Source organism: Ostrinia furnacalis, unplaced genomic scaffold, assembly GCF_004193835.3.
Source record: "Ostrinia furnacalis isolate ACB-3 unplaced genomic scaffold, ASM419383v2 OfSCF1909, whole genome shotgun sequence".
NCBI classification, from domain to species: Eukaryota; Metazoa; Arthropoda; class Insecta; order Lepidoptera; family Crambidae; genus Ostrinia; species Ostrinia furnacalis.
The window spans coordinates 361,742-386,168 of NW_021132148.1; the positions used below are offsets into that span (position 1 = coordinate 361,742).

The 24,427-nt window shown below is 36.0% G+C and overlaps 1 protein-coding gene across 2 annotated transcripts; it reads right to left on the reverse strand.

Annotated features, from left to right (window-relative positions):
* Positions 1–1,199: 1,199 nt before the first annotated feature.
* On the reverse strand, positions 1,200–16,533 carry LOC114354012 (putative fatty acyl-CoA reductase CG5065). Of its 2 annotated transcripts, none has more exons than XM_028306232.1 (11): positions 9,823–9,996; positions 8,896–8,992; positions 8,263–8,379; positions 7,645–7,767; positions 6,888–7,013; positions 6,228–6,375; positions 5,856–5,954; positions 5,359–5,545; positions 4,652–4,761; positions 4,202–4,328; positions 1,200–1,975 (listed from the first exon to the last, which is right to left on the reverse strand). In XM_028306232.1, the coding sequence occupies exons 1-11, from the start codon at positions 9,924–9,926 to the stop codon at positions 1,714–1,716; spliced, it is 1,500 nt and encodes a 499-aa protein (XP_028162033.1). In that variant the 5' UTR covers positions 9,927–9,996; the 3' UTR covers positions 1,200–1,713. The 2 variants fall into 2 exon arrangements, with proteins under 2 accessions (XP_028162033.1, XP_028162032.1); XM_028306231.1 differs by lacking the exons at positions 8,263–8,379; positions 8,896–8,992; positions 9,823–9,996 and adding exons at positions 14,408–14,524; positions 15,456–15,552; positions 16,377–16,533 and having other exon boundaries at positions 1,202–1,975.
* Between the last annotated feature and the right edge of the window lie 7,894 nt (positions 16,534–24,427).

Genomic DNA, 24,427 nt, shown 5'->3' on the forward strand with positions numbered 1-24,427 from the left:
TAACGATGTATTCGATATTAGTATCAAATAAAAAAAGCGGTTGAAAATATGTGAGAAAAAAAATTTAAGCAGTTTTCAGGTCAAATTTCGGAAAAAAATAAATAAAAACAAAAATGTAAATTAAAATAAAAGTAGCCCACTTAGGGACCAATGGCCGAACTTGTATTCTTACCTATACACCCACGAAGTTTGTCTAATCCCTCGCAAAACACCCTGTATAGAAATTAACATGTGGCATCGTATAGCTGTATTTTTTTGAAAATTGGTAATTATTATAGTTATTTTTCTGTGGTACCTATGTAGAGTTGTGCAAACACTGAAATAATAAATTAAAATTCAACAGTCAACGGGAACAGTTTTCATTAAGTGCAGCTAACTAATTTATTATTTGTATTGAATTATTGTTCCATTTTCTTCCCGAAACTTTAAATTTTTGACGAATTTCAATATCTAATTACTACGTGACATATCATTGGAAAGAAGATAAACTAGAGATGTTTTTAAGATCATTGGCCATCCACTATCACCTATATTTAGATTATTAGGTAGTAAAGTAAACATTTCGGTAAACACGCATTAAGGGGCTAAGGGCCACGTAAATGATTTACGAATAACGTTAACGGTCATCACGTTAACGACTCCAATATGTTACGCATCAAATTCACATTACGCCTTTTCTAAGGAAACCTCAAGCTTCGTAAGTACCTGACATTTTGTATTTTTGCCCAAGGCGATACTTTTCAGATATGTTTTGGTCAAAAGGTATATAAATACTGTAAACGTTGCATATTTGTTCCTATGTATCATAGTTCTTACCACAAGATGTTATGAAAATTCAAAAACGAAACGTCTCATTAATTAATAGGTAGGTACATTGAGCTTCTTGTACCAGAAGTTAATTTTCTAGTGAAACTATGCTACTTTATTCAATTTTATAATACATTTACAATAAACTTTAAAAATTACCTTAATCAAATTAATTAATATTATTTTTTCTCTACAGATGTTTAGGGACTTTCCAAGAAAAAGTATTTAATTCTAAGTTTCCCAAAAATCTTTCCTGACGGATGGTAACCGACTTTGATCATTTGCGGCATGTTAGTGCCAAAAGCAGTAGAGTAGACCACTGACTTTTACTTGGCCGAAAGTTGGGTCGGGCTATTAATCAGTATGGACAATAGGACATGTATGAAAGTGCGCATATTAGTATCGGCCGATTCGTCACACAAATTAGAATCGGGCCCAACTATCGGCCGATTAAAAGGCTGTAGCCTATGGGGTGTCACACTATTTACCTATGTAAGTAAGTACATTCAAGTAAAACAAACAATTGCCAAATGTTTATTATGTAGGTCCCAAAAACAACTTCTTCGATAACAGGTCAAAAAGGATCTAAATGAGATTGTAACGTCGAAAAGCAAAAATCATTATCAACCTTCCAACAAAGGCATATTTCTTCAATTGATTTATAAGGTTATTTAATAACTTCATTTGTTATAAGTAAATAAGTACGCTATACATTCAAAATCTAAGGTGGAATTGTGTAAAGCAGTTCATAACGTACGATTATTCTGTCAAACGTTTTACTGACTTTATCTTACGTTATGAACTGTCAAATGATTACGATTGCTTTACACAATTCCACCACTGATGCAGAAATTCTGAATAATTATTCTTATTCTTAATTATTAATTACTTTCGTTTTCAGACTGATTATTTCACTCTACGCGGGTAAATTTCGTTCTCTTTAATTATAAGAGACGACAGAAGATACTGTCTCACACCCTTAAAGAATATCTTGATGTACTCATCCCAGTCTATGTCATTTGGGTTGCAAGGGAATTTGGCTTTATCAGCATCGGACAAAGAAGCGTACAGTTCTCTTGCTCGGTCATTCTTGAATACCCAGTTGTTAAGCTGGAAGTTGTCGTAGGCCGATCTAGTCGCCAGAACTCTTTTCAAGAGTTTCACGTGCCTGCAAATTAAATGAAGGTTTTTAAGCTACCTATTATTACAGGGTGTTTGGTAAATGGGTTTATGAGCCGACACTAGCCCGCCCATGTTAACTCGAAAATTATCAAAAATCGCGGAACATTATGGGAGTGATTCGGATAGCTCTACTGATGTTCCACCTCTGGACTTAAGCTTACACAAATTTTTGGGACACCCTGTATAAATTCTTGTAAAACTCATAAAACTCATTTTATTTCAGCAAGTTGGCTTTTAAAAGCACTTTCACACGTCACGGTATTAACCCTACCACTGCTTCGGGACAATAAATGGCTAAGCCTGGTCCGTGAGCACATAGAATTTTGTCCAATGACCCCAAGCTACCCATCCTTATCGCACGCGCGTAATTATATTGCTGTCGCGACTGTGCGACGCGCGCCCGCAGTGAGTGTGCGAGCGCGACAGCAACATAATTACGCGCGAGCGATAAGGATGGGTAGCTTGGGGTCATTGGACAAAATTCTACGTGCTCACGGACCAGGCTTTAGTGCTGAGAAGAAGCAGATCAAGTTACTTACCTTGGATTTTTGCCTTGGATTCGAAGCATGAAGTCGGCAGTATGAGCTGGTATCTTCATTCTCAGTAGCGTCAACAATTTGTACTTAATTTTGGATTCCGTAATACTGAAATATGGCTTTCTCTCATCTGAAATTATTTTTGAAATATTTTATTTAATCACACTTCTACAAACAGAAATTAGAAGCTTTAGTCCAGTAGAATTAGCTTTTAAAAAGGAAATAATTCCTACAAAAGATTTTATTGTTTTAATGGCTTCATTGGTTGCCCATTAAGACTCTCCTAAGTTTTCGACTTCGACGGAGTTGTGCTTAAGTGGTGGGGGCCCCCGAAAGGGGCATTTTTTCGGTTTTCCGGTTATACCGCGTAAAGGACTTACCCTATCAAAAAGTGGTCTTCATAACGGTTGAAGGGCACTTAATCCTGCATTGAATAAGACCAAATTCATTTGTTTTGGACAAACCGCTCTCGCGCTAAAGTTCGGCAAAGTAGAAAATATACGTATATTTAATGACCCTCTCCACGTCCAATGGTTTGTTACCCACAGGCTTCCAAGTCTTGAAAAGGGCCACCTCAACCAGTGTAACCCTATCAAGGCTTACGAGCTTGATGCGCCTATCCTTGTTCGTCCCAGCCGTTCCTTAACTGCGGTTGCTACACCTCTTCCTGGCACTTACCTGAACGACTCTGTGTTACCTACTGTGGCTGCCCCTCTTCCTTGTGTCCTCCTGCATGACTACGTTGCCTAGCCGTATGCCTGGTCTAAGGTTCGACGCCAAAAATCAACAACAACAAGTTCATATTAAAACGCTGAAGAGTTTTTTGTTTGTTTGTTTGAACGCGCTAATCTTAAGAATTACTAGTTTGATTGAAATCATTATTTTTGTGTTGAATAGCTCATACATTGAAGAAGGCTATAGGATATATACAATTACTCTACGAGTAATAGAGGCGAAGCAGTAAAGAAAAATGTTGCAAGCACGGGAAATAGTATTTAAACTATTTTCACTCGTACGAAGTTGATTTTGTGGCGTCGAACCTTGGACCAGGCATATGGCTAAGCAATAAAATCGTACAGGAGAGTACAAGGAAGAGGGGCAGCCACATTAGGTAACACAGAGTCGTTCAGCAGAGTGCCAGGAAGAGGTGCAGCAACCGCAGTTAAGGANTGGTTTTTTGGTTGGTGTCACCACAAACCTGGGTAGCCATAATTATCTATACTGCAATCGGCAACTATGCCAGCGTTGGCCCTCGGGATAATTTTCTAGCAGCTCACAAAAAAACCAATGTAAACGATGTATGGGTTTCGGCACCAAATTTATGTTGCTTATGACATAAATTAATTATTGTATTACTGAATAATTGGACTAATGTATTAAAATATGGATAAAATGTATGAATAAAACGACTTTCTTTCAGCTGTCAAAGTGAAGAAGTAGTTGATTTTATTTTGTTTAGAAGAAAAAGTAATAAAAAGTATAAAAACTCCTTGTTGGTTTCCAACAGCCTGGTCCGTCGCGACTGTGCGACGCGCGCCCGCAGTGAGTGTGCGAGCGCGACAGCAACATAATTACGCGCGAGCGATAAGGATGGGTAGCTTGGGGTCATTGGACAAAATTCCATGTGCTCACGGACCAGGATTCAGTGCTGAGAAGAAGCAGATCAAGTTACTTACCTTGGATTTTTGCCTTGGATTCGAAGCATGAGGTCGGCAGTATGAGCTGGTATCTTCATTCTCAGTAGCGTCAACAATTTGTACTTAATTTTGGATTCCGTAATACTGAAATATGGCTTTCTCTCATCTGAAATTATTTTTGAAATATTTTATTTAATCACATTTCTACAAACAGATATAAGAAGCTTATTATACGACCCGTAAAGAAGGATACATGTTTCATTATTGCATCTAAATGTGACATGCTAAACGTTGCTAGAATTGTTATGGTATTGAGTCGTATTAGGTTCGGCTTCAACCTGTCAGAACATAAACAAGGTAATGTTTAAAACATTTGTCAAAAAAATCAGGTTGAATATTAAATTTTTCCACGGGTCCATAGGAAAGAACTTCTCGGAAATTAGAAGATAGTATGCTGTGTTATCAAAATAACAATAAAATGATACTCACAATAACCAAATTTCATATTTTCGCGGATGAAACCTTCGTGAAAATTCATCCAAAGAATCGGATTTGACCCAGACGAAGTACTGTTGTAAACCGGGACAATCCCGTTTTCGCTGCAAATAAAATTATTAATGATATTTTTGTAAACAAAAATATAAATTAAAAAAAATGGCTAAAGGTGTGCTATCAAATTACTAGCATCCTCAATATACCAGATGATACATTTCTGTTGCAAAAAAAACGCCTACGTGCCATCCTATTACAATCGAAGCAGCAAAGTAAAGTTTTATCAAAATTTTCTGGCGTTAGAGTCGCATTTCCATATTTTTTCAAATAAATTCAAAAATAGAATTGTCTAAGGTGGGAATCTAAACCAAGGATGGTGAGAGCAGTCGCCCGATGAATGAAAGGTCGTGATTTCGATTCCCACCTTAGGCAGTTCGACATTTTCAAGTTATTTAAAAAAAATGTAGAGTTTCGTTCTGCGACCATTCAATACGAAACTCTCAATAACTGAATAAATGGTACAATAGGTACTTTAGAACAACATTAATTTGCAGATTTGCAGTCGCTCGGCCAGTGAAAGGTCGTTCGTCTCGATTCCCGCCTTAGGCAGTTCGATTTTTTAAAGTATTTATAATTTACTTTGATTAGCAACTGTAATAGCTAAGAAATTTTAATAACTGTTAATTTGCTGATCACATACTTACCTTGTATATCTAGCTCCAGCAACAATGGTACAGTTGGAGACATAATCCACGGGTATCGCGTCGAAGACGTTCGTTTTATTGCCAATGAAGTAGTGGTTGAGTCCTCTGGCCACGTCAAAGGATACTCCTGTGACACTGTACCAGTTGTCCAGCCAACCAGGCACTGGGTCTCTGTATGTCGAATTAACTGAAAATAAAACAAACCTGTTTCAAATATTCGCGAATCGTCTCGTTCCCACGGCTGCAACTCCTGTGTAGCCAAGATCTACGGCTTGACCGCCAATAAAACGCAACCAGTGAAGCTCAAGTTTGTCCCGGGGAAAAGTTAAACTGTCATTGGACCCGCAACGAAATTAATAAGAAGAACATAAGAGGAGTTCGAAGTTATCAATTGTTATTGCAGTCTTATGTGACCGTTTAGGGTTTGATGTGAAGTAAAGTATTTTTTTTAATGTAAAAAGTACTTTAATCATAATAATGTAAAGAAAAAAAATTACCAACTGATGGCCGTACGATGGTTGTCGGAACTACAGGGTCTGTTGCAATGTAATTTTCCGCCAAACATTTCGTAAACGTGTATGTAGATGGATGTTTCCCTGAAAAATAATTTTAAATAATTTTAATAAAATACTTATAACACTGTCTTAATTAATTAGACTATTATTTGACGAATGTAAATGAATGTCAGCCTAAAGGCTCCACCTGCAAGGTGAACTAACGTCCTCATAAGACAGCAGCAAGGCGCTGGATGCATGCCGCTACCAACCGGTTATTATGGAAACTATAAGGGGAGGCCTATGTTCAGTAGTGGACGTCCTATGTCTGAAATGATGATGATGTTGGTGATGAATCGTTAATATAAAACTTACCGATATATTTCATAGTTTTTTTAACATCATTTGGATACTTTTTCATAAATTCGTATATCTCTTCAACCTTCGCGGGGGCGGGATAGACTTTTTCTTCTAAAGTATCGTACATGGTCTGACTGAATGCCGTTGATATGTAAACGAAATTCTGAAACAAAAAGATTTTCTTTTTAAATAAACGTTTATAAAGTTTGAGAAGCGATTCTAATCGCTAAGAAATTTAAAAATGATTTTCATAGCACAATCTTTTCAAATCTTTAGTATTTGTCTCCATCATTGGGCTTCTCTGACACCATCTCTTAATCATTACTACATTGTTATCTGCCTTGTGGTAGAGAGAGCAGAGTAAAATAATATGACTCAAACCTAAAACTTTACATTTATAATATTACCTTCTTGCTTATCAGATAGCAATCATCATCATAGGTTATTTTTTCTCTACTGCATAAGAATCGACCTTACCTTTACCAGAATTAGCTGCCTAGATGGGCTGGGTACTACGGGTAGGGGTATGTCAACATAATAATCCCTTAGTCTACTCGACATCCACGGGAAGAGTGGGGTGGACTTATTTTGTTCTGCTGAAACTACACAGCTAAAAACCTATCCCCAAAATAAGTTGTGTTTTTGTATGCTATTGCCAATCATTCCCGTACTTACTTCACATTTCCTCATTCCTTTGCAAAGGTCGACTATCCTTCGGGTGCCTTCGAAGTTGATATTCATAGCAACTTCCAAGGGCTCATTGAACTTGACAGTAGCAGCTGAGTGGAAGACCACTGATACCTAGTTGAAGTGAAAACTTTTTAGTGCCACTACACACAAAACAAGCCTTCAAAAATGATGCTGAAATCGCCTTTTAGATTCAATGGTGAATTTTAATAAGGTTTGTGACACCGCTTGTTGTTGTTGTTGATAACGCTAAGTTTAGATCTTTACGACAGTTGGATCGCATACGCAGACAATGGAACAAGAAATTGTATCCGTTTAACCGACCTAATGTATACAACATTGTTTTGGTATCTTCATTTTTCTTTTATCGTGTGGGCTGTAACATTAAGGTCATAACCCTACTAGGTTTTAATGCTGGCTGCACACTATCGTCCAATAGTCCAACTCTAGACCCAATCGTCTACACCACGTTCCAACTACGAGTATGAATGGCGGATTGTGTCAAATAAATATATACGAACAACCTTTCTAAAAGTTGAAAGGTTGGACAAACATATTGGAGTGTTGGACGGTAGTGTGTGCCATTAGCGTCTCCCCACAACCACAAAGATGTAATATTTTTGTAGGTAAAGTACATACTGTAAGTGACTCCAAAGTCATACTATTTTTCCAAATTACAGGTTTCATATTTGCTGAGTTATGCCAACTGATATTTTAATTCGTGCCCATTTTTATGTATATTTACCTGATCTCTGAGGGTCTGCTCATCCTTAGAACTGATTCCCAACTTGGGCAAACATATATCGCCGATGATTGGTACTATTTTGTCAAACACTTGGGGCTTTGTATTCCTTACTTTTCCAAAAATCTTAAACAAAAAACTAACGTCAGAATACGTTCGTCATTAATTACTAATTAAAAATCATTATTAATTCATAATAATGAACTGTCATGTTCCTTCAACGGTTATAGGTTAGATTACACTAAAAATATGGTATCCTTGAAGTTTGTTATCAATATACGTTTTAAAGTCTCGTTTCCATAAAAAATATGAAAGTATATACAGTGTGTAGGTGATACTTAAGTTAGTAAAACTTTCATATTGAGATTAGGCATCAGAGCAGAGTAATATCAAAATCTTTGAATTTCATACAAAATACAAAATGCCAAATGTGAATACATAAGAAAAATTGTATACCTATATTTTTATTATGCACCATGTAGCTTTGTGGAAGCTTGATTTTTTTAATTTTTGTTTAGAGAACAAATAGTGTCCGGAAAAACCTAAATAGGATGTATGACAGTATTAAAGGTAAAACGTCAAAGTTTATAAAATAAAATCAAATAAATAAAAATTACTTACAGGGTTCTTAACCATATTTTTAACCCTATTTTCGATGCTTTCGCCTTTCTTTTCACGAATTAATATGAATATTTTGTCGATGTCCTCACAATTGCGAAGTAGCGTTTCGATGTAAGCCTGAAAAAGGTGCAAATAATTAAGACTATAAGGTTATGTAACAAAAGGTCAAGCTACTGCACTCAGGAGGATTTGATGAGTGCTACTGACAACGCCACTCTTATGGCGGAGTTTTGGGCTGACTCTGTGTAGGTTTGTTGTCGACACGAAAAGAAGAATAAGGTTATGTGACCATCACTCCATGTTAAAAAGCAAATAAATTGTTAAAGAACGCAAGGAGTAATGAAAGGAGATCTCTTCTTCCACTCGCACCAAAATTATGATCCAATAGTATTGTAAGCTCTGGTTTAAGCTTTACTATAGAGTCGCCTAGAATATAATACATTAATTCCCGTTTTCACCATCAATCCCTAATATTTAAGTGACCCCTTTGAAAACAAAATTCCTTATGTGTGTTCACCTAGCGGTTACTTAAAAACTAGGGATTGATGGTGAAAACAGGCATTAAACTTTCAATATCCTCAGCAATCTAGCATCAGAAAATTTTTAAAGGAACTAGTAAAAAAAGTACACTACCTTTCCAAGAAAGCCAGTGCCTCCCGTAATAAATACAGACTTCCCAGCGTAGAAGTCTGACACCGATTGGTTGTTGTCTATGACTGTTGATCTGGTCCTGAAAAGAATCAGTGGAAGGTAAATGACAACATAACTGACCTCAATATCTATAGCAACTTTTCGAACACTAAGGCCGTATACAGAAAGAAATCTGGAAACTTATAAGCGCTTACCAGCGCTTGTCAGCGCTGGTCCGTTCGTTCACAAAGGAAGCAAGTTGAATGCCAATCCAGCGCTGACCAGCGCGTGTTGAAACTTGTCGGCGCCGCCGTTCAGTGCTTATCGGCGCGCGTTCATATATTTTCCTGCGCCGGTTACCAGCGCTGTCAAGCGCCGGTAAGCGCTTATAAGTTTCCAGCTTTATTTCTGTATACGGCCTAAGGCTGGGCACTGTACCATCTTACTTTAACGAACGTCAAAAATCTGTCAAACTCCATACAAAAAACCGGTTATCGTTATTGTTACGGTTAAATTTAGGTGGTGCAACACAGCCTTAATGAACAAAACACGACAGTGTAATCACTACGTTACTATTACATGAGTAACTGTTTTTTATTAGGTAGGTACCTTAAGTTTTATTGAACTGTTCTCTACACATCCTGCATAACTCATTATGACTTAGGTAGGTAAGCCTACCTAATATACAAAGTCCTTGTTAAAATAAAATAAAGAACCATGGGTCTTAACGCGACAAAGTCTTTGTTTTAGGAATAAGTTAAGAATACCCGACTCAAAATCCCGAATACCCAACGAGTAAAAATTACTTTAATCTTGGGTAAAAGTTAAATTGTCATGAAACCACAGCGAAAGATAAAAAGTTGAATGGATGAAAATTTGAGGATTAAGCCAAAATATGGCCATGTTCTTTTGTATAAAAAATATTCTAACCTGCTTAATATAGTCGTCACATTGTAACTTAACTTGAGTGATTTTTTACAACTATTTGTCAACACTAAACCGAAACTAACGGCTTGATTAATTCCGTTAAACATTTTTAAACTGAAAAAATCTCAAATCACAAGCACCATTGAAGTATCGAAATCACAAGAACAAAAAAACAAATGAGAAAAAAATATGAAGAAGCATTTATATTAAACGTTCCAAAGAGCGTATCGCACAGTGGTAAAAGCTGCTGAAAAAACTGAAAATTTCCTAGACATCGCATGTCTAGGAAAGGACAGTGCCAATCCATGTATAGAAGTTGGACCAAGTGCTGCCCAGAATGAAACCATAGTGCATTTTGTTCCTCAGGCCAATACTAATTTGTAAACCGGAGCGCACTGAAATCTATCCCTGGAGTTAAGAGAAAATAAGAGTTTTGTTTTGAATTATTTACATACAGAATATCATCGATATATACGAACTACTAATAAGATTTCGCGATTGTGGCATTAAATAACACTCGTCATTTTGAACTTAACCATACTGCACCCGTACACCTTACTTTAGTGCGACTTAGACATTCATTATAAGCGATCTAGTGCCGTTGCAGTAGTTTGGTTATTTGACAGAAATGAATTACTTCCAAAATGGAGCAAGAAGTTTTAGCTTATAATAACTTTAATAATCGATTGTAATACACCAATAATTTGCTTTTTCGCAAGGATCGAGTACTAAAACTTTTTCTTCATTTTGGTAATAATGATTTCTGTCAACTAACAAAACTATTGCAACAGCGCTAGATCGCTTATAAAGAATGTCTAAGTCGCACTAAAGTAAGGTATACGGATGCTGTATGGTTAAGTTTAACATAGCGAGTGTTATTTAATGCCACAATCGCTAAATCTTATGTGTAGTTCGTATATATCGATGATATTTTGTATGTAATTAATTCAAAACAAAACTCTTTTTTTCTCTTAACTCCAGGGATAGATTTCAGTGCTCTTCGGTTTACACACTAATATTGGCCTGAGGAACAAAATGCACTATGTGTTGATTCTGGGCAGCACTTGGTCCAGACCCTGGCACCATCCTTTGTTTTTTTTTAACTTAATTAATTTGATATTTTCAATACTTCAATAACTATTTTCAATACGAGTACTTGTTTTCTATTGATAACTTTATTTCAAGGATATATCAATTATTTTTTATTAGAACATTTCGACTTTCTTCTTATGTTACACTACTTACAATTACATCTTCGATATCTCTTAAAATAATTTGTTTCGAAATACTTCAAAGAATAAAGCAGTCTGCACCACCTTAGTCAAAACGATCTTGTTATGCTCGTATAAGATTTATTTTATTATTTATTTTATTATTCCAAATCCTAATGCTTTTCTGCCCACTGTGCGTTTTCCTGTCTGAAAACAATGACGGTGTACCTTGGCGTCACCGGACGTGGAATTTCAACTTACTCGTTTACGTTACGGAATCATAGTTACAGAATCATGATGATTATTGGATTTTTGTCTGTAGTAGCTGAAAGATCTAAATAACTAAATAGTTAGACTTTGAGCAATCCTCCGTCATCTACATTTTACTTTAAGCTTGACTTTTGGCCTTGTGTGAACCTTCCTTTAGGCACCAATGGCAGATAAAGTTAAGGCCGGGTAACAGAGAAAATGGCGAAAATGAGGTTTTCATTTTTCATTTTTGAGGTACTAAACAGTAAAATAAAAGGCTTAGATTTTTTTTGGGCATAGTTGAGGATATTTTCTAGGGCTATTAACGGATGGAAACACGATTTGATGAAGTTGACTCGATAGAATAAATTCCCAAAGTTACCTCTATTCGTTTTCTAATTATGATTTTATTTTTAAAATAAGCGATTTGAGATTCTGAATCTTTTACTAAACTAAAGTTCAGAAATAACTTGAGGGCTTTTAACGGATGAAATTTTTATATTGCGTCTTATTTAGTTACTATGTTAAAAAATGTGGAAAAAATCGCCCATGACGGCTTGGACAATCTCAATCAGTCGCGCGGTGGCGCTTACGGAGGACGGACGCGTGCCAGTTTTTTGGCCGTGACAGTTCTCGATTTGTCAATATTTTTGACAATGATGACTTTGATGAGTCACAGTATAATAATACCAGTGTTATATATTTATTCGATTCTAGAATATATTCCCAAAAAGTCTGAAAGGTGTTTTAATTTGTATCACTTGGATATGATTTGTATTAGAAAGTGTTGTGAGTGTGACGCTTGAAGGGAAGGAAGTCAACCTAACCTAACCAACTGCGTATTTCTATACTGTGTAGCTGGAAATTGTGGCGGGAGCTCTTTGACGCGCTGTTTTCGGCGAAGAATTGCGCGCGCAGATTTTGACAGCGCGAAATACCTACTTTAGAAGAAATACCAAGCCTTAAACACTGTGTAGTTGTAATAAGTGATATTTTCAACAAAAATGGTAACCTTAAGAGTAGGCGCACACCGTTGATTTTTCGTCAGCCGATATTTTAGTCGGGCAGTTGATCAGTGTGGTCATGTATGGGAGTGCGCACACTACGCCGATTCGAATTTAAAATTATTTAATTTACATTGAAAACTGTGTTAAGGTTGTCTTATGTTCCACACGTCATATAGGTACAGTCAGCGTCAAATAGTTCGTGACACCCAAAGTGGCCAATAAGTTGACAACACAACCTTATTCCAATTGTAACAAAGACGTGTTGAGACCTCGTTGGCTTATTGGTGCCACAATCTATATGACGGTGTACCTACCATCAATAAATGCAAAAAAAATCTTGCGTTGTTTGTTGTTGTCAATAAACTTATTATTATGATTTTTACAGTTCGTTCAGGTTTTGTGTCTGAAGAAAAATATCAATATTAAAAATTATAAAAATATCGAATTGAGATTTGCGACTTGAATTAGTGGTTATTGAATACAGGTTTTTATTACTAGGTACCTGTATAATATAGTATTTTGTCTGGTTTGGGGTGTTTTTAACATGGTGCGATTTTCATCACGGACGACGGATTTCCCCGCGTGCGTATTCCACGCATTATAATAAACTAGCTGTTGCCCACGGCTTCACCCGCGTGAAATTTATTCTGTCACAGATCGTCATAAATTATAGCCTATCTATATGTTATTTTGGGTTATAAACAATAATTCTAGCAAAATCNAACATTGTTTGGTATCTTCATTTTTCTTCTATCGTGTGGGCTGTAACATTAAGGTCATAACCCTACTAGGTTTTAATGCTGGCTGCACACTATCGTCCAACAGTCCAACTCTAGCCTTTTAGATTCAAAGGTAAAAGTGCTTTTTAAAAGCCTATTTGCAAAAATAAATTAGTTTTATGAGTTTTTTTAATGGTGAATTTTAATAAGGTTTGTGACACCGCTTGCTATTGTTGTTGTTGTTAACATTACAGCTAAGTTTAGATCTTTACGACAGTTGGATCGCATACGCAGACAATGGAACAAGAAATTGTATCCGTTTAACCGACCTAATGTATACAACATTGTTTTGGTATCTTCATTTTTCTTCTATCGTGTGGGCTGTAACATTAAGGTCATAACCCTACTAGGTTTTAATGCTGGCTGCACACTATCGTCCAACAGTCCAACTCAAGACCCAATCGTCTACACCACGTTCCAACTATGAAAGAAAACATGAACAACCTCTCTAAAAGTTGAAAGGTTGGACAAACATATTGGAGTGTTGGACGGTAGTGTGTGCCATTAGCGTCTCCCCACAAACACAAAGACACACAAAGATGTAACATTTTTGTAGGTAAAGTACATACTGTAAATGACTCCATAGGCATACTATTTTTTCCAAATTACAGGTTTCATATTTGCTGAGTTATGCCAAATGCCAACTGATATTTTAATTCGTGCCCACTTTTATGTATATTTACCTGATCTCTGAGGGTCTGCTCATCCTTAGAACTGATTCCCAACTTGGGCAAACATATATCGCCGATGATCGGTACTATTTTGTCAAACACTTGGGGCTTTGTATTCCTTACTTTTCCAAAAATCTTAAACAAAAAACTTACGTCAAAACACATACGTCATTAATTACTAATTAAAATTAATTAGTAATTCATAATTATAATGAACTGTCATGTTCCTTCAACGGTTAAAGGTATAAAGGTTAGATTACACTGAAAATAAGGTATCCTTGAAGTTTGTTATCAAAATACGTTTCAAAGGCTCGTTTACCATAAAAATAATGAAACGAGTAGTTGAAACGTGATGCTAGTATATACAGGGTGTAGGTGATACTTGAGTTAGTAAAACTTTCATATTGAGATTAGGCATCAGAGTAATATCAAAATCTTTGAATTTCATAAAAATACAAAATGCCATTAAATATAACAATACATAAGAAAATTGTATACCTATTTTTATTATGCACTATCTAGCTTTGTTGATGCTTGAATTTTTTAATTTTTGTTTAGAGAACAAAATATGGCCCGGGAAAACCTCAATAGGATAGGATGTAAGACAGTACCTATTCAAGGAAAAACGTCAAAGTTTATAAAATAAAATCAAATAAATAAAAATAACTTACAGGGTTCTTAACCATATGTTTAACCCTATTTTCGATGCTTTCACCTTTCTTTTCACGAATTAATATGAATATTTTGTCGATGTCTTCACAATTGCGAAGTAGCGTTTCGATGTAAGCCTGAAAAAGGTGCAAATAATTTAGATTATAGATTATTAAGTTATATGACCATCACTCCATGTTAAAAAACAAATAAATTATTCATTTCATTGTTTTAAAGAACGCAAGGAATAAGAAAAGACATTGTTGCATGAGATCTCTTCTTCCACTCCCACCAAAATGTAATCCACTAGTATTGTAAGCTCTGGTTTAAGTAAAGAGTCGCCTAGAATATTATAGACTAGCGGCCGCCCGCGACTTCGTACGCGTGGATCCCGTTTTACCCCTTCATCTATCTTACGCGGTTTAGTATTTTTCATACAAATGTTTTTTCCCGCTAAGTCCCGTTTCCGTGGGAATTTTGCAATATTCTGTTGTAACTATGCTTTAAGTTCACTAAGGTACCTGCATGCCAAATTTCAAGCGTCTAACTTAAGCGGTTTAGATTTTTCATACAAAAGGAGTTTCCCGCTAATTCCCGGTCCCGTGGGAATTTCGGAAATTACTTATTGTAACTGAGCTTTAAATTTACTAAGGTACCTACATGCCAAATTTCAAGCGTCTAACTTGAGCGGTTTAGATTTTTCATACAACAAGATTTTCCCGCTAATTCCTGTTCCCGTGGGAATTCCTAAGTATACTATAACCTGCCCAGGAGTATGAAGAATAATTGTACCAAGTTTTGTTAAAATCCGTCGAGTAGTTTTTGTTTCTATAAGGAACATACAGTCGGACAGACAGACAGACAATAATTTTACTGATTGCATTTTTGGCATCAGTATCACTAATCACCCTCTGATAGTTATTTTGAAAATATATTTCATGTACAGAATTGACCTCTCTACAGATTTATTATAAGTATAGATTATTCAAACTTTCAATATCCTCAGCAATCTAGCATCAGAAAATTTTTAAAGGAACACTACTAAGTAAAGTAAAAAAACTACACTACCTTTCCAAGAAATCCAGTGCCTCCCGTAATAAATACAGACTTCCCAGCGTAGAAGTCTGACACCGATTGGTTGTGGTCTATGGCTGTTGATCTGGTCCTGAAAAGAATCAGTGGAAGGTAAATGATAGATAACTGACCTCAATATTTATAGCACCTTTTCGAACACTTGGGCTGAGTTGCACCAACTTACTTTGACCGTAACTTTAACGATAACCGGTTTTTTTTTATATTTAATGTGACAGATTTTCGACGTTTGTCAAAATTAAAGTAAGATGGTGCAACCCAGCCTTAATGAACAAAACACGACAGTGTAATCACTACGTTACTATTACATGAATAGGTAACTGTTTTTTTTTTATTAGGTAGGTACCTAAAGTTTTACTGAACTGTTCTCTACACATCATTTATGACTTCGGTAAGTACCTACTATATAAAGTCCTTTAAAATAAAATAAAGAAACATGGGTCTCAACGCGACAAAGTCTTTGTTTTAGGAATAAGTTAAGAATCCGACTCAAAGACCTGAAAACCCAACGAGTAAAGATTACTTTAATCTTGGGCAAAAGTTAAATTGTCATAAAACCGCACCGAAGGATGAAAAGTTGAATGGATGAAAATTTGAGTATTAAGCCAAAATATGACCATGTTCTTTATAGATATTTTTTTATCCTTAACGAGGAAGCTCTTGGCCTGTATCTCACCTAATGGTAAGTGACGATCAGGCCGAAGGTGGAAGTGAGCTTCACCCGGAATCCTCAACCACGGAGGAACTGGCTATCTTACCTCTAACTGCCGGAAAACAATAATGCTGTTAACATTGTTGTTATGGCGACATACTTAGGTAAGATGGTGGTAGCTAGCCAGGCGGACTTAGAAAAGCCCTATCACCAACCTATAATATTCTAACCGAAAATATTCTAACCTGGTTAATATAGTCGTCACATTGTAACTTAACTTGAGTGATTTTTTACAACTTTTTGTCAACACTAAACCGAAACTAACGGCTTGAGTTATTCCGTTAAACATTTTTAAACTGAAAAAATCTCAAATCACATGCACCATTGAAGTATCAAAATCACAAGAACAAAAAAACAAATGAGAAAAAACTGTGAACGCGCATTTATAATATACGATTCCAAAGGGCGTATCGCACACAGTGGTAAAAAGCTGCTGAAAAAACTGAAAATTTCCTAGACATGCGAAACTTGATATTTCCAAACTTCAATAACTAATTTCAATAAGAGTACCTACTTATTTTCTATTAATAACTTTACTTCAAGGATAAATCAATTATTTGTTATTAGAATATTTCGACTTTCTTCTATATTTCTTAAAATAATTTGTTTCGAAATACTTCATAGAATAAAGCAGTCTGCACCACCTCTGTCTAAAATTTTTCCGCAAAACGATCTTGTTACTCGTATACATAGATCAACAAAATGCAGTAGAAATGAAACGATAAAAGATATATTCCAAATTCTAATGCTTTTCTGACCACTGTGCGTTTTCCTGTCTGAAAACAATGACGGTGTACCTTGGCGTCACCGGACGTGGAATTCCAACTTACTCGTTTACGGAATCATAGTTACAGAATCATAGTTACAGAATCATGATGATTATTGGATTTTTGTCTGTAGTAGCTGAAAGGTCTAAATAACTAAATTTTTAGACCTTGAACAATCCTCCGTCATCTACATTTTACTTTAACCTTGACTTTTGGCCTTGTGTGAACTTTCCTTTAGGCACCAATGACAAATAAAGTTAAACACTGTGTAGTTGTAATAAGTGATATTTTCAACAAAAATGGTAACCTTAAGAGTAGGCGCACACCGTTGATTTTTCGTCAGCCGATATTTTAGTCGGGCAGTTGATCAGTATGGGCATGTATGGGAGCACACTACGCCGATTCGATTTGGCCGATTCTTCATACAAATTAAAATCAGGCACAACTATCGGCAAACTAAAAATCAACGGTGTGCGCCTACTCTAAGAGTGCTTGTAATCAATATGCACTGGTTGCACTTGGCCAATCTGCCGTCTGTCTACCACCAAGCTGTATCTCATGAATTGTGACAGCGAGACAGTTGAAATTTTCACAGACGATGTATTTCTGTTGCTGCTATAACCACAGCTATAACAACAAATACTAAAAACAAAGTAAAATAAATAATTAAGTGGGCTCCATCCATACAACATAATATTGTTTTTTTTTTCCTTAAGTTTTATAGCATACCATAAGTACCTTGCTGCGCGAGTCTGACTCGCACTTGGGCGGCTTTTTCATTCGTTAAATAAAACATCTAAATAATAAAAGATACTATGACGCCTACTAGTCAATACATCAATGTTTTTACAATAAGGTAACGATGTTGTTTTTGATTAATATTCAACCTATTGTCAAATGAAAAATCTATGTTCCATTAAAATTTCTTAGTGATTAGAGTCGCTTCTCAAACTAAATTTTAAATAAACAACTTGAAAAAATCGAACTGCCTAAGTCGTGGGTTCAATTCCCGCCCTAGGTAGTTCGATTTTATCAAGTTGTTTATTTAAAAATCTATGTTCCTGCTGAATAAATATATATCATTATACCTACATAGATCTAGGATGTTTGATTCCTAACAAATAGGTATAATATTGTATTCAAATTAGAATTATGATAACAGGTTGGTAAAATATTAATGAATTTAAAATATTTAATCTACATTAAAAACTGTGTTAAGGTTGTCCTAAGTTACACACGTCATTGGCAAATAGGTACAGTCAGCGTCAAAATTAAATAGGTCGTGACACCCAAAGTGGCCAATAAGTTGACAATACATCATCATCATCATCTTCATCTCAGCCATAGGACGTCCACTGCTGTAGGTACATAGGCCTCCCCCAATGCTTTCCATGTTACCCGGTGACAACACAACTTTATTCCAATTGTAACAAAGACGTGTTGAGAATTTCTAGGCTACTTGGTGCCACGATCTATTTGAGGCTGTACCATCTAAGTAAATGTTAAAAAAACATCTTGCGTTGTTTGTTGGTTGTTGTCAATAAACTTATTATTATGATTTTTACAGTTCCAAAGTTCATGGATTATTTTGTATATCCGTTCGTTCAGGTTTTGTGTCTGAAGAAAAATATCAATATTAAAAATTATAAAAATATCGAATTGAGATTTGCGACTTGAATTAGTGGTTATTGAATACAGGTTTTTATTACTAGGTACCTGTATAATATAGTATTTTGTCTGGTTTAGGGTGTTTTTAACATCGTGCGATTTTCATCACGGACGACGGATTTCCCCGCGTGCGTATTCCACGCATTATAATAAACTAGCTGTTGCCCACGGCTTCACCCGCGTGAAATTTATTCTGTCACAGATCGTCATAAATTATAGCCTATCTATATGTTATTCTGGGTTATAAACAATAATTCTGTAAAGTTTCAGCAAAATCCGTTAAGTAGTTTTTGCGTGAAAGAGTAACAAACATGTTAACATCCAGACATAAATACAAACTTTCGCATTTATAATATTAGTCAGATACTTGTATGAAAAGAACACGTAGGTATGCGGGGCAAACTCCAATGTTCATAAGATGTGAATAATCTTGTTAAAGTTGTTAACAATGTCAAGGTGTTGTCGAGAACAATGCGCAAGTTTATCGTCCTCTGAAAAACTATTGTATGGTAAAGTGAAGGCAAGTAGGCATAAGGCGAGAAGATAACTAGCTTCTGACCGTGGCTTTGAATAAATAAATAAATAAATAAATAATAAATAAATAATCTTTGGACAATTTCACACAGCGCCAGCTAGCCCCAAAGTAAGCAACTTAATGCTTGTGTTATGGGTGCTAGCTTAACGGATATACTACTTATATACTTTTTTTTTAAATACATAAATATTATACATAGTCACACCCAGACCCGTCACAGAAATTAAAATTCATCATTTCAATTTCTGCCCGGCCGGGAATCGAACCCGGGACCTCTCGGCATAGTAGTCCGTTCTGAACCACTACACCAAACGGCCGACTTAAATAGGATAGACTAGTTGTGCCCGCGACTTTGTACGCGTGAAAACCCGTTTTCGCAACATTTTTCATTATTGCTCTGCTCCTATTGATCGTAGCGTGATGTTGTATAGCCTATAGCCTTCCTCAATAAATGAGCTATCTTACATTGAAAGAATTTTTCAAATCGGACCAGTAGTTCCGGAGATTAGCGCGTTTAAGTAAACAAAAAAACAAACAAACTCTTCAGCTTTATAATATTAAAGTATAGATTTTGTATATTATTTCATGGGTTTTATCAATGTGTATACAAAAATCTTATTCTTTTTCTAAAATCAAGGAAAGGCAGTTAGAGCAAGGATCATGCTAGTTCCTCTATGGTTGGGGATTTCGGGTGCAGAAACTTTGGCATTATCACTATCCATCAGGTGAGATACAGGCCCAGTTTCTCGTTGCGCTTAAAGAAAAGTGGCTTAAGTTAGTCCATAAGCCTAAATTAGCTTACCTACCAGTAAAAAAAGTCTAGCCATTTCATAGATAATCCAAATGAAACTGATAAAATAATGCCATATTCACAAACAATGCTTGCAAGTGAATGCAGCAAATCGAACGCACAGCGTTGAATTATGAAATTGTTGAAGCTCTGTGATTGGTTCTTGCTTGTGTCACCCTGGGCGTCCACGGGCACTGTGAGACGTCATAGTAATGTTTGTGAATACGGGCGATAGAAACAAAACCGAGAAGGATCTTATAAAAAAGTAAAAGCGAGAGATTTGTTTCATATATTACGTTTCTCCGAGTAATTCTTCGTGTATCTTATTGCGGACACAAAAACTGGAAACATTTTCCCTGAGGAAAGGTTAATTAATTGTTGCAAGTGTCCTTTATGTGTTTTGTCCCACGCAACAATCTAGGCAAGACCTAATATGTAGGAAAGTAGTCTGAACCTAATACGGTGGTCTACACAGGTAAGTTAATAAACATACAAAAGTATAAATCTTTGGTGTCCACTAAAGATTTGTTAACCGACTTCAAAAAAAGAAGGAGGTTTTATGTTCGGCTATAGATGTCTTTTTTTAATTAGTTCTTTTTTTGCTATGTATTTTCACCGATTACTCCGTTAATTGGTATCGATTTTCAAAATTATCTTTTTGTTCGATAGGTGAACAAAAACACTACCTACACTTCTGAAGTGGTCTCATTGTTACCAAGTCATTTATTTATTAAAATAAATACATAAAAACGGCTTTGGTCACCTATAAACGCCGTAGGTCGCCTACAGCGTTACACCGTAGGCCATGTCACAATGTTTCAATCAAAATCAAATCAAAAATATTTTATTCAGTTTAGACCACAAGTGGCACTTATGAACGTCAATAGAAAATAATAAAAAAAAGAAAAAGGTAGCCCTTATGGGGCACTTTACATGTCTCCTTATCTTTTGGGCCCTACCAGCGCTTCGAGACAAACATATGGCAAGTGCTGAGAAGAAGAAGTTTACTAGAGAAATGCATACTAGAGGGAAGTTGAGCCTTAACTTCGAACTCCTCCTATGTTTTTCTGATTAATTTCGTTGCGGGTCCAATGACTGTTTAACTTTCCCCCAAGACAAACTTGACCTTCATTGGTTGGGTTTTTATGGCGGTCAAACTGTAGATCCTGCTACACAGGAGTTGCAGCGGTGGGAACGAGAGGTGGGAATAGTCCCGTAGGGAAATGTGTTGTGGTATCTTTCAGACGTTGACTTTGGCCATAGCAATGGCGTATGGCATCCATAGAAATGTTTGATGCTGACGTAGCGGCGTCGTATGCCTCGTATACTAGCCCAAACTATTTTAAAACCGTATTTGATGACGCCAAAAAATATATTATGTAAAACATGAAAAGGAACTCCCATGTTCATTCAACAATATTAATAATAACTAATCATTTTGTTCTTTAATTTATTCTTAAATCAAGACTTGTGTCTCAAGTAACAAACTTCGTACGTGTAATTTATGTTCATCAGAAATAATGTACGATTCTAATGGTGTACAAATTATTCTAATCTGTCCATTAGATTAGACAAAAACAAACAAACATTTAGCTATATTTTTTTATCTACTATATAAAAATAAGTCGGGTTTTCCTCCCTGACGCTATAACTCCAGAACGCACGAACCGATTTCCACGGTTTTGCATTCGTTGGAAAGGTCTCGGGCTCCGTGAGGTTTATAGCAAAGAAAATTCGGGAAAAGGGGGTAAAACGGGATCCACGCGTACGGAGTCGCGGGCGGCCGCTAGTTAATCATAAAATGTAGAAGTGTACTCGTAGATATTGACAAACTCTGTTGAGAATTCTTTGCCAAACTATAATAAACCTAAGAATACCGTAACAGATAACTCAAACAGACCTATATTTCGATCTAGAACGGGTCCTAAGGGAGGAAGGATAAAGCCTTTCAGAGGCGACACTCAAGATGAAGTATTGAGGACATAGCTTACCTTTACGACAAATTATACTGACAGTTTTATTCGTGTACGTCTTGCGATAATGAAAGAAAGAAAGTAAGATAAAATGTTTAATTGCCACCAAATTACATTCAAATTCAAAATCTTTTATTTCTTCAAATTAGCCTAGTTCAGTTACAAGTTGTTGGAGCTTCGTATTGTTCACTATCAAGCAACAGATTTTGTTTGTGCTAGTTAAGAAGCAATAATTAAATAATTAATTTAACTTACATATAAATCTAAAACAATAATGTTGTTTTTAGTTACAAAAATGATGTAATTGCTTGTTTTAGATCTAAAAAAGTATTTTTTTTACAAATACAAATATCTATATTGTGAAGCCTATAATGGACAACACGCATTAGTTGTAATATTAAGTTAAATTATGACTTAATTTAAAGTTTAGATCACACACATTACACTAGTTTTTATTTCACCTCGATCCATCCAGTATTACCGAAGATAGAGCCTCGAGAAGTTTACGGACATTTTAAAATTTTCAAAAATTTCCAATATTCGCGAGTGACGTCACAACATGATTTTGCAGCCCCCGCACGTTAACCCATTTACCACTTTTTGTCTTTTTCCCACTAAAATNTAGGGTAATTCCAGGATACATGCCCCAGTGGGATAGGTGCCGCGATTTTAAGTATACTATGTTACAAGCAACTTAGCATAAAGTTATAGTATGTGTAATAGAAAGGGACCTCCCCGTACCACTTTTCGCCTCGCAAACCATCAAAGAGTGCGTTCGTTTAGCCAGCGAGAGCAAAAATCTTCCGCGGCCAAACCTTAGCGAGGGTCGAAATAAAATTGGTAAGTATCTTTTAATGGATATTTTTTTTGTCAGCTGTAAAATGAAGCAGATTTTTATATAATTTGATAGACTATCTTATAAATTAGACGGGATAGCTATGTTTAATTCGATTTTTAGTGTTATTATATTTTTTATTAAAAAAGGCACCTATCCTATGCTAAAAGGATACTTGCCTAATTTTTTTTTGGGTATAGGTGCCCTTAGGGCCATGTCCCATGCTCCTAGGGGCATCTATCCTAACCTGCTCTTTTTGTCACAAGTAGCAAGTAAGAAGAAAAAAAGAATGTAGTACGGCTAACCTTAGGAAAGTAATAAATAGGGTGCCCTTCTGATCGAATTACCTCTATTTCCCATCAAAAACAATACTTGTCAAAAAAACCAAGTCTCGCAACTCAGTTGTTCTACGGTAAAAAGTTGTGAGATCCGTGTAATACCAAGTCCAGGCCAGGAAATCTTTAACGTTTTACATAAATATATTGACTTGGCCATCGCGTGAAAACACGTGTAAATTAAATTATTTAGTGCGATGGCCAAGTCAATAATTTATGTAAAACGTTAAAGATTTCCTGGCCTGGACTTGGTATTACATGGATCTCCCAACTTTTTACCGTAGAACAACTGAGTTGCGAGACTTGGTTTTTTTGACAAGTATTGTTTTTGATGGGATTTAACTTACATTTATAAAACAATAATGTTGTTTTTAGTTACAAATGATGTAATTGCTTGTTTCAGATCTAAAAAAGTATTTTTTTTACAAATACAAATATCTATATTGTGAAGCCTATAATTCACAATAAACCTATGTGAAATGGTGACATGTATGAACTTGTGGCTTGGTGTGGTCCCTTGATAGTTCCGTTCTACGTGTAGTGCGGGCAGGCCTCCCACTAGGTGGACCGACGATCTAGTGAAGGTCACTGGAAATACCTGGATGCGGGCAGCGCAGGACCGGTCATTGTGGAAATCCTTAAGGAAGGCTTTTGTCCGGCAGTGGACGTCATTTGGCTGAAACGAACATACTTGGCAGAAGAAATCAAAATCAAAAGTATTTATTCAGTTTAATCTGTGGACAAATAATCTGTGGACAATTTCACACAGCGCCAGCTAGCCCCAAAGTAAGCAACTTAATGCTTGTGTTATGGGTGCTAACTTAACGGATATACTACTTATATACTTTTTTTTTAAATACATAAATATTATACATAGTCACACCCAGACCCGTCACAGAAATTAAAATTCATCATTTCAATTTCTGCCCGGCCGGGAATCGAACCCGGGACCTCTCGGCATAGTAGTCCGTTCTGAACCACTACACCAAACGGCCGACTAATTTAGACCACAAGTGGCACTTATGAACGTCAAAATATTATTATAGAAAATAATAAAAAAGAAAAGGTAGCCCTTATGGGGCACTTTACATGTCTCCTTATCTTTTGGGCCCTACCAGCGCTTCGACACAAACATTATGGCAAGTGCTGAGAAGAAACGCCGGAACAAACTCAGTCACCACTAATAGAGGTCATAATAAACTATGTACATTGTCCTTTATGTATTACGACGAATTACGTATTTATTATAGTCGGGAGACACTTATCGCGAAAGGTCAATGAAACTGATAATAATTTACATTATAATTTACAATCACATGCTAAGTAACCTTTA

Coding starts and splice junctions, on each gene's coding strand:
- LOC114354012 (XM_028306232.1), bottom strand. CDS start 9,926: ATGTTTAACGGAATTAATCAAGCCGTTAGTTTCGGTTTAGTGTTGACA. Junction 8,993..9,822: donor GTGACGACTATATTAAGCAG/GTTAGAATATTT, acceptor GATTCTTTTCAG/GACCAGATCAACAGTCATAG. Junction 1,976..4,201: donor ATCCAAGGCAAAAATCCAAG/GTAAGTAACTTG, acceptor TTTAATTTGCAG/GCACGTGAAACTCTTGAAAA.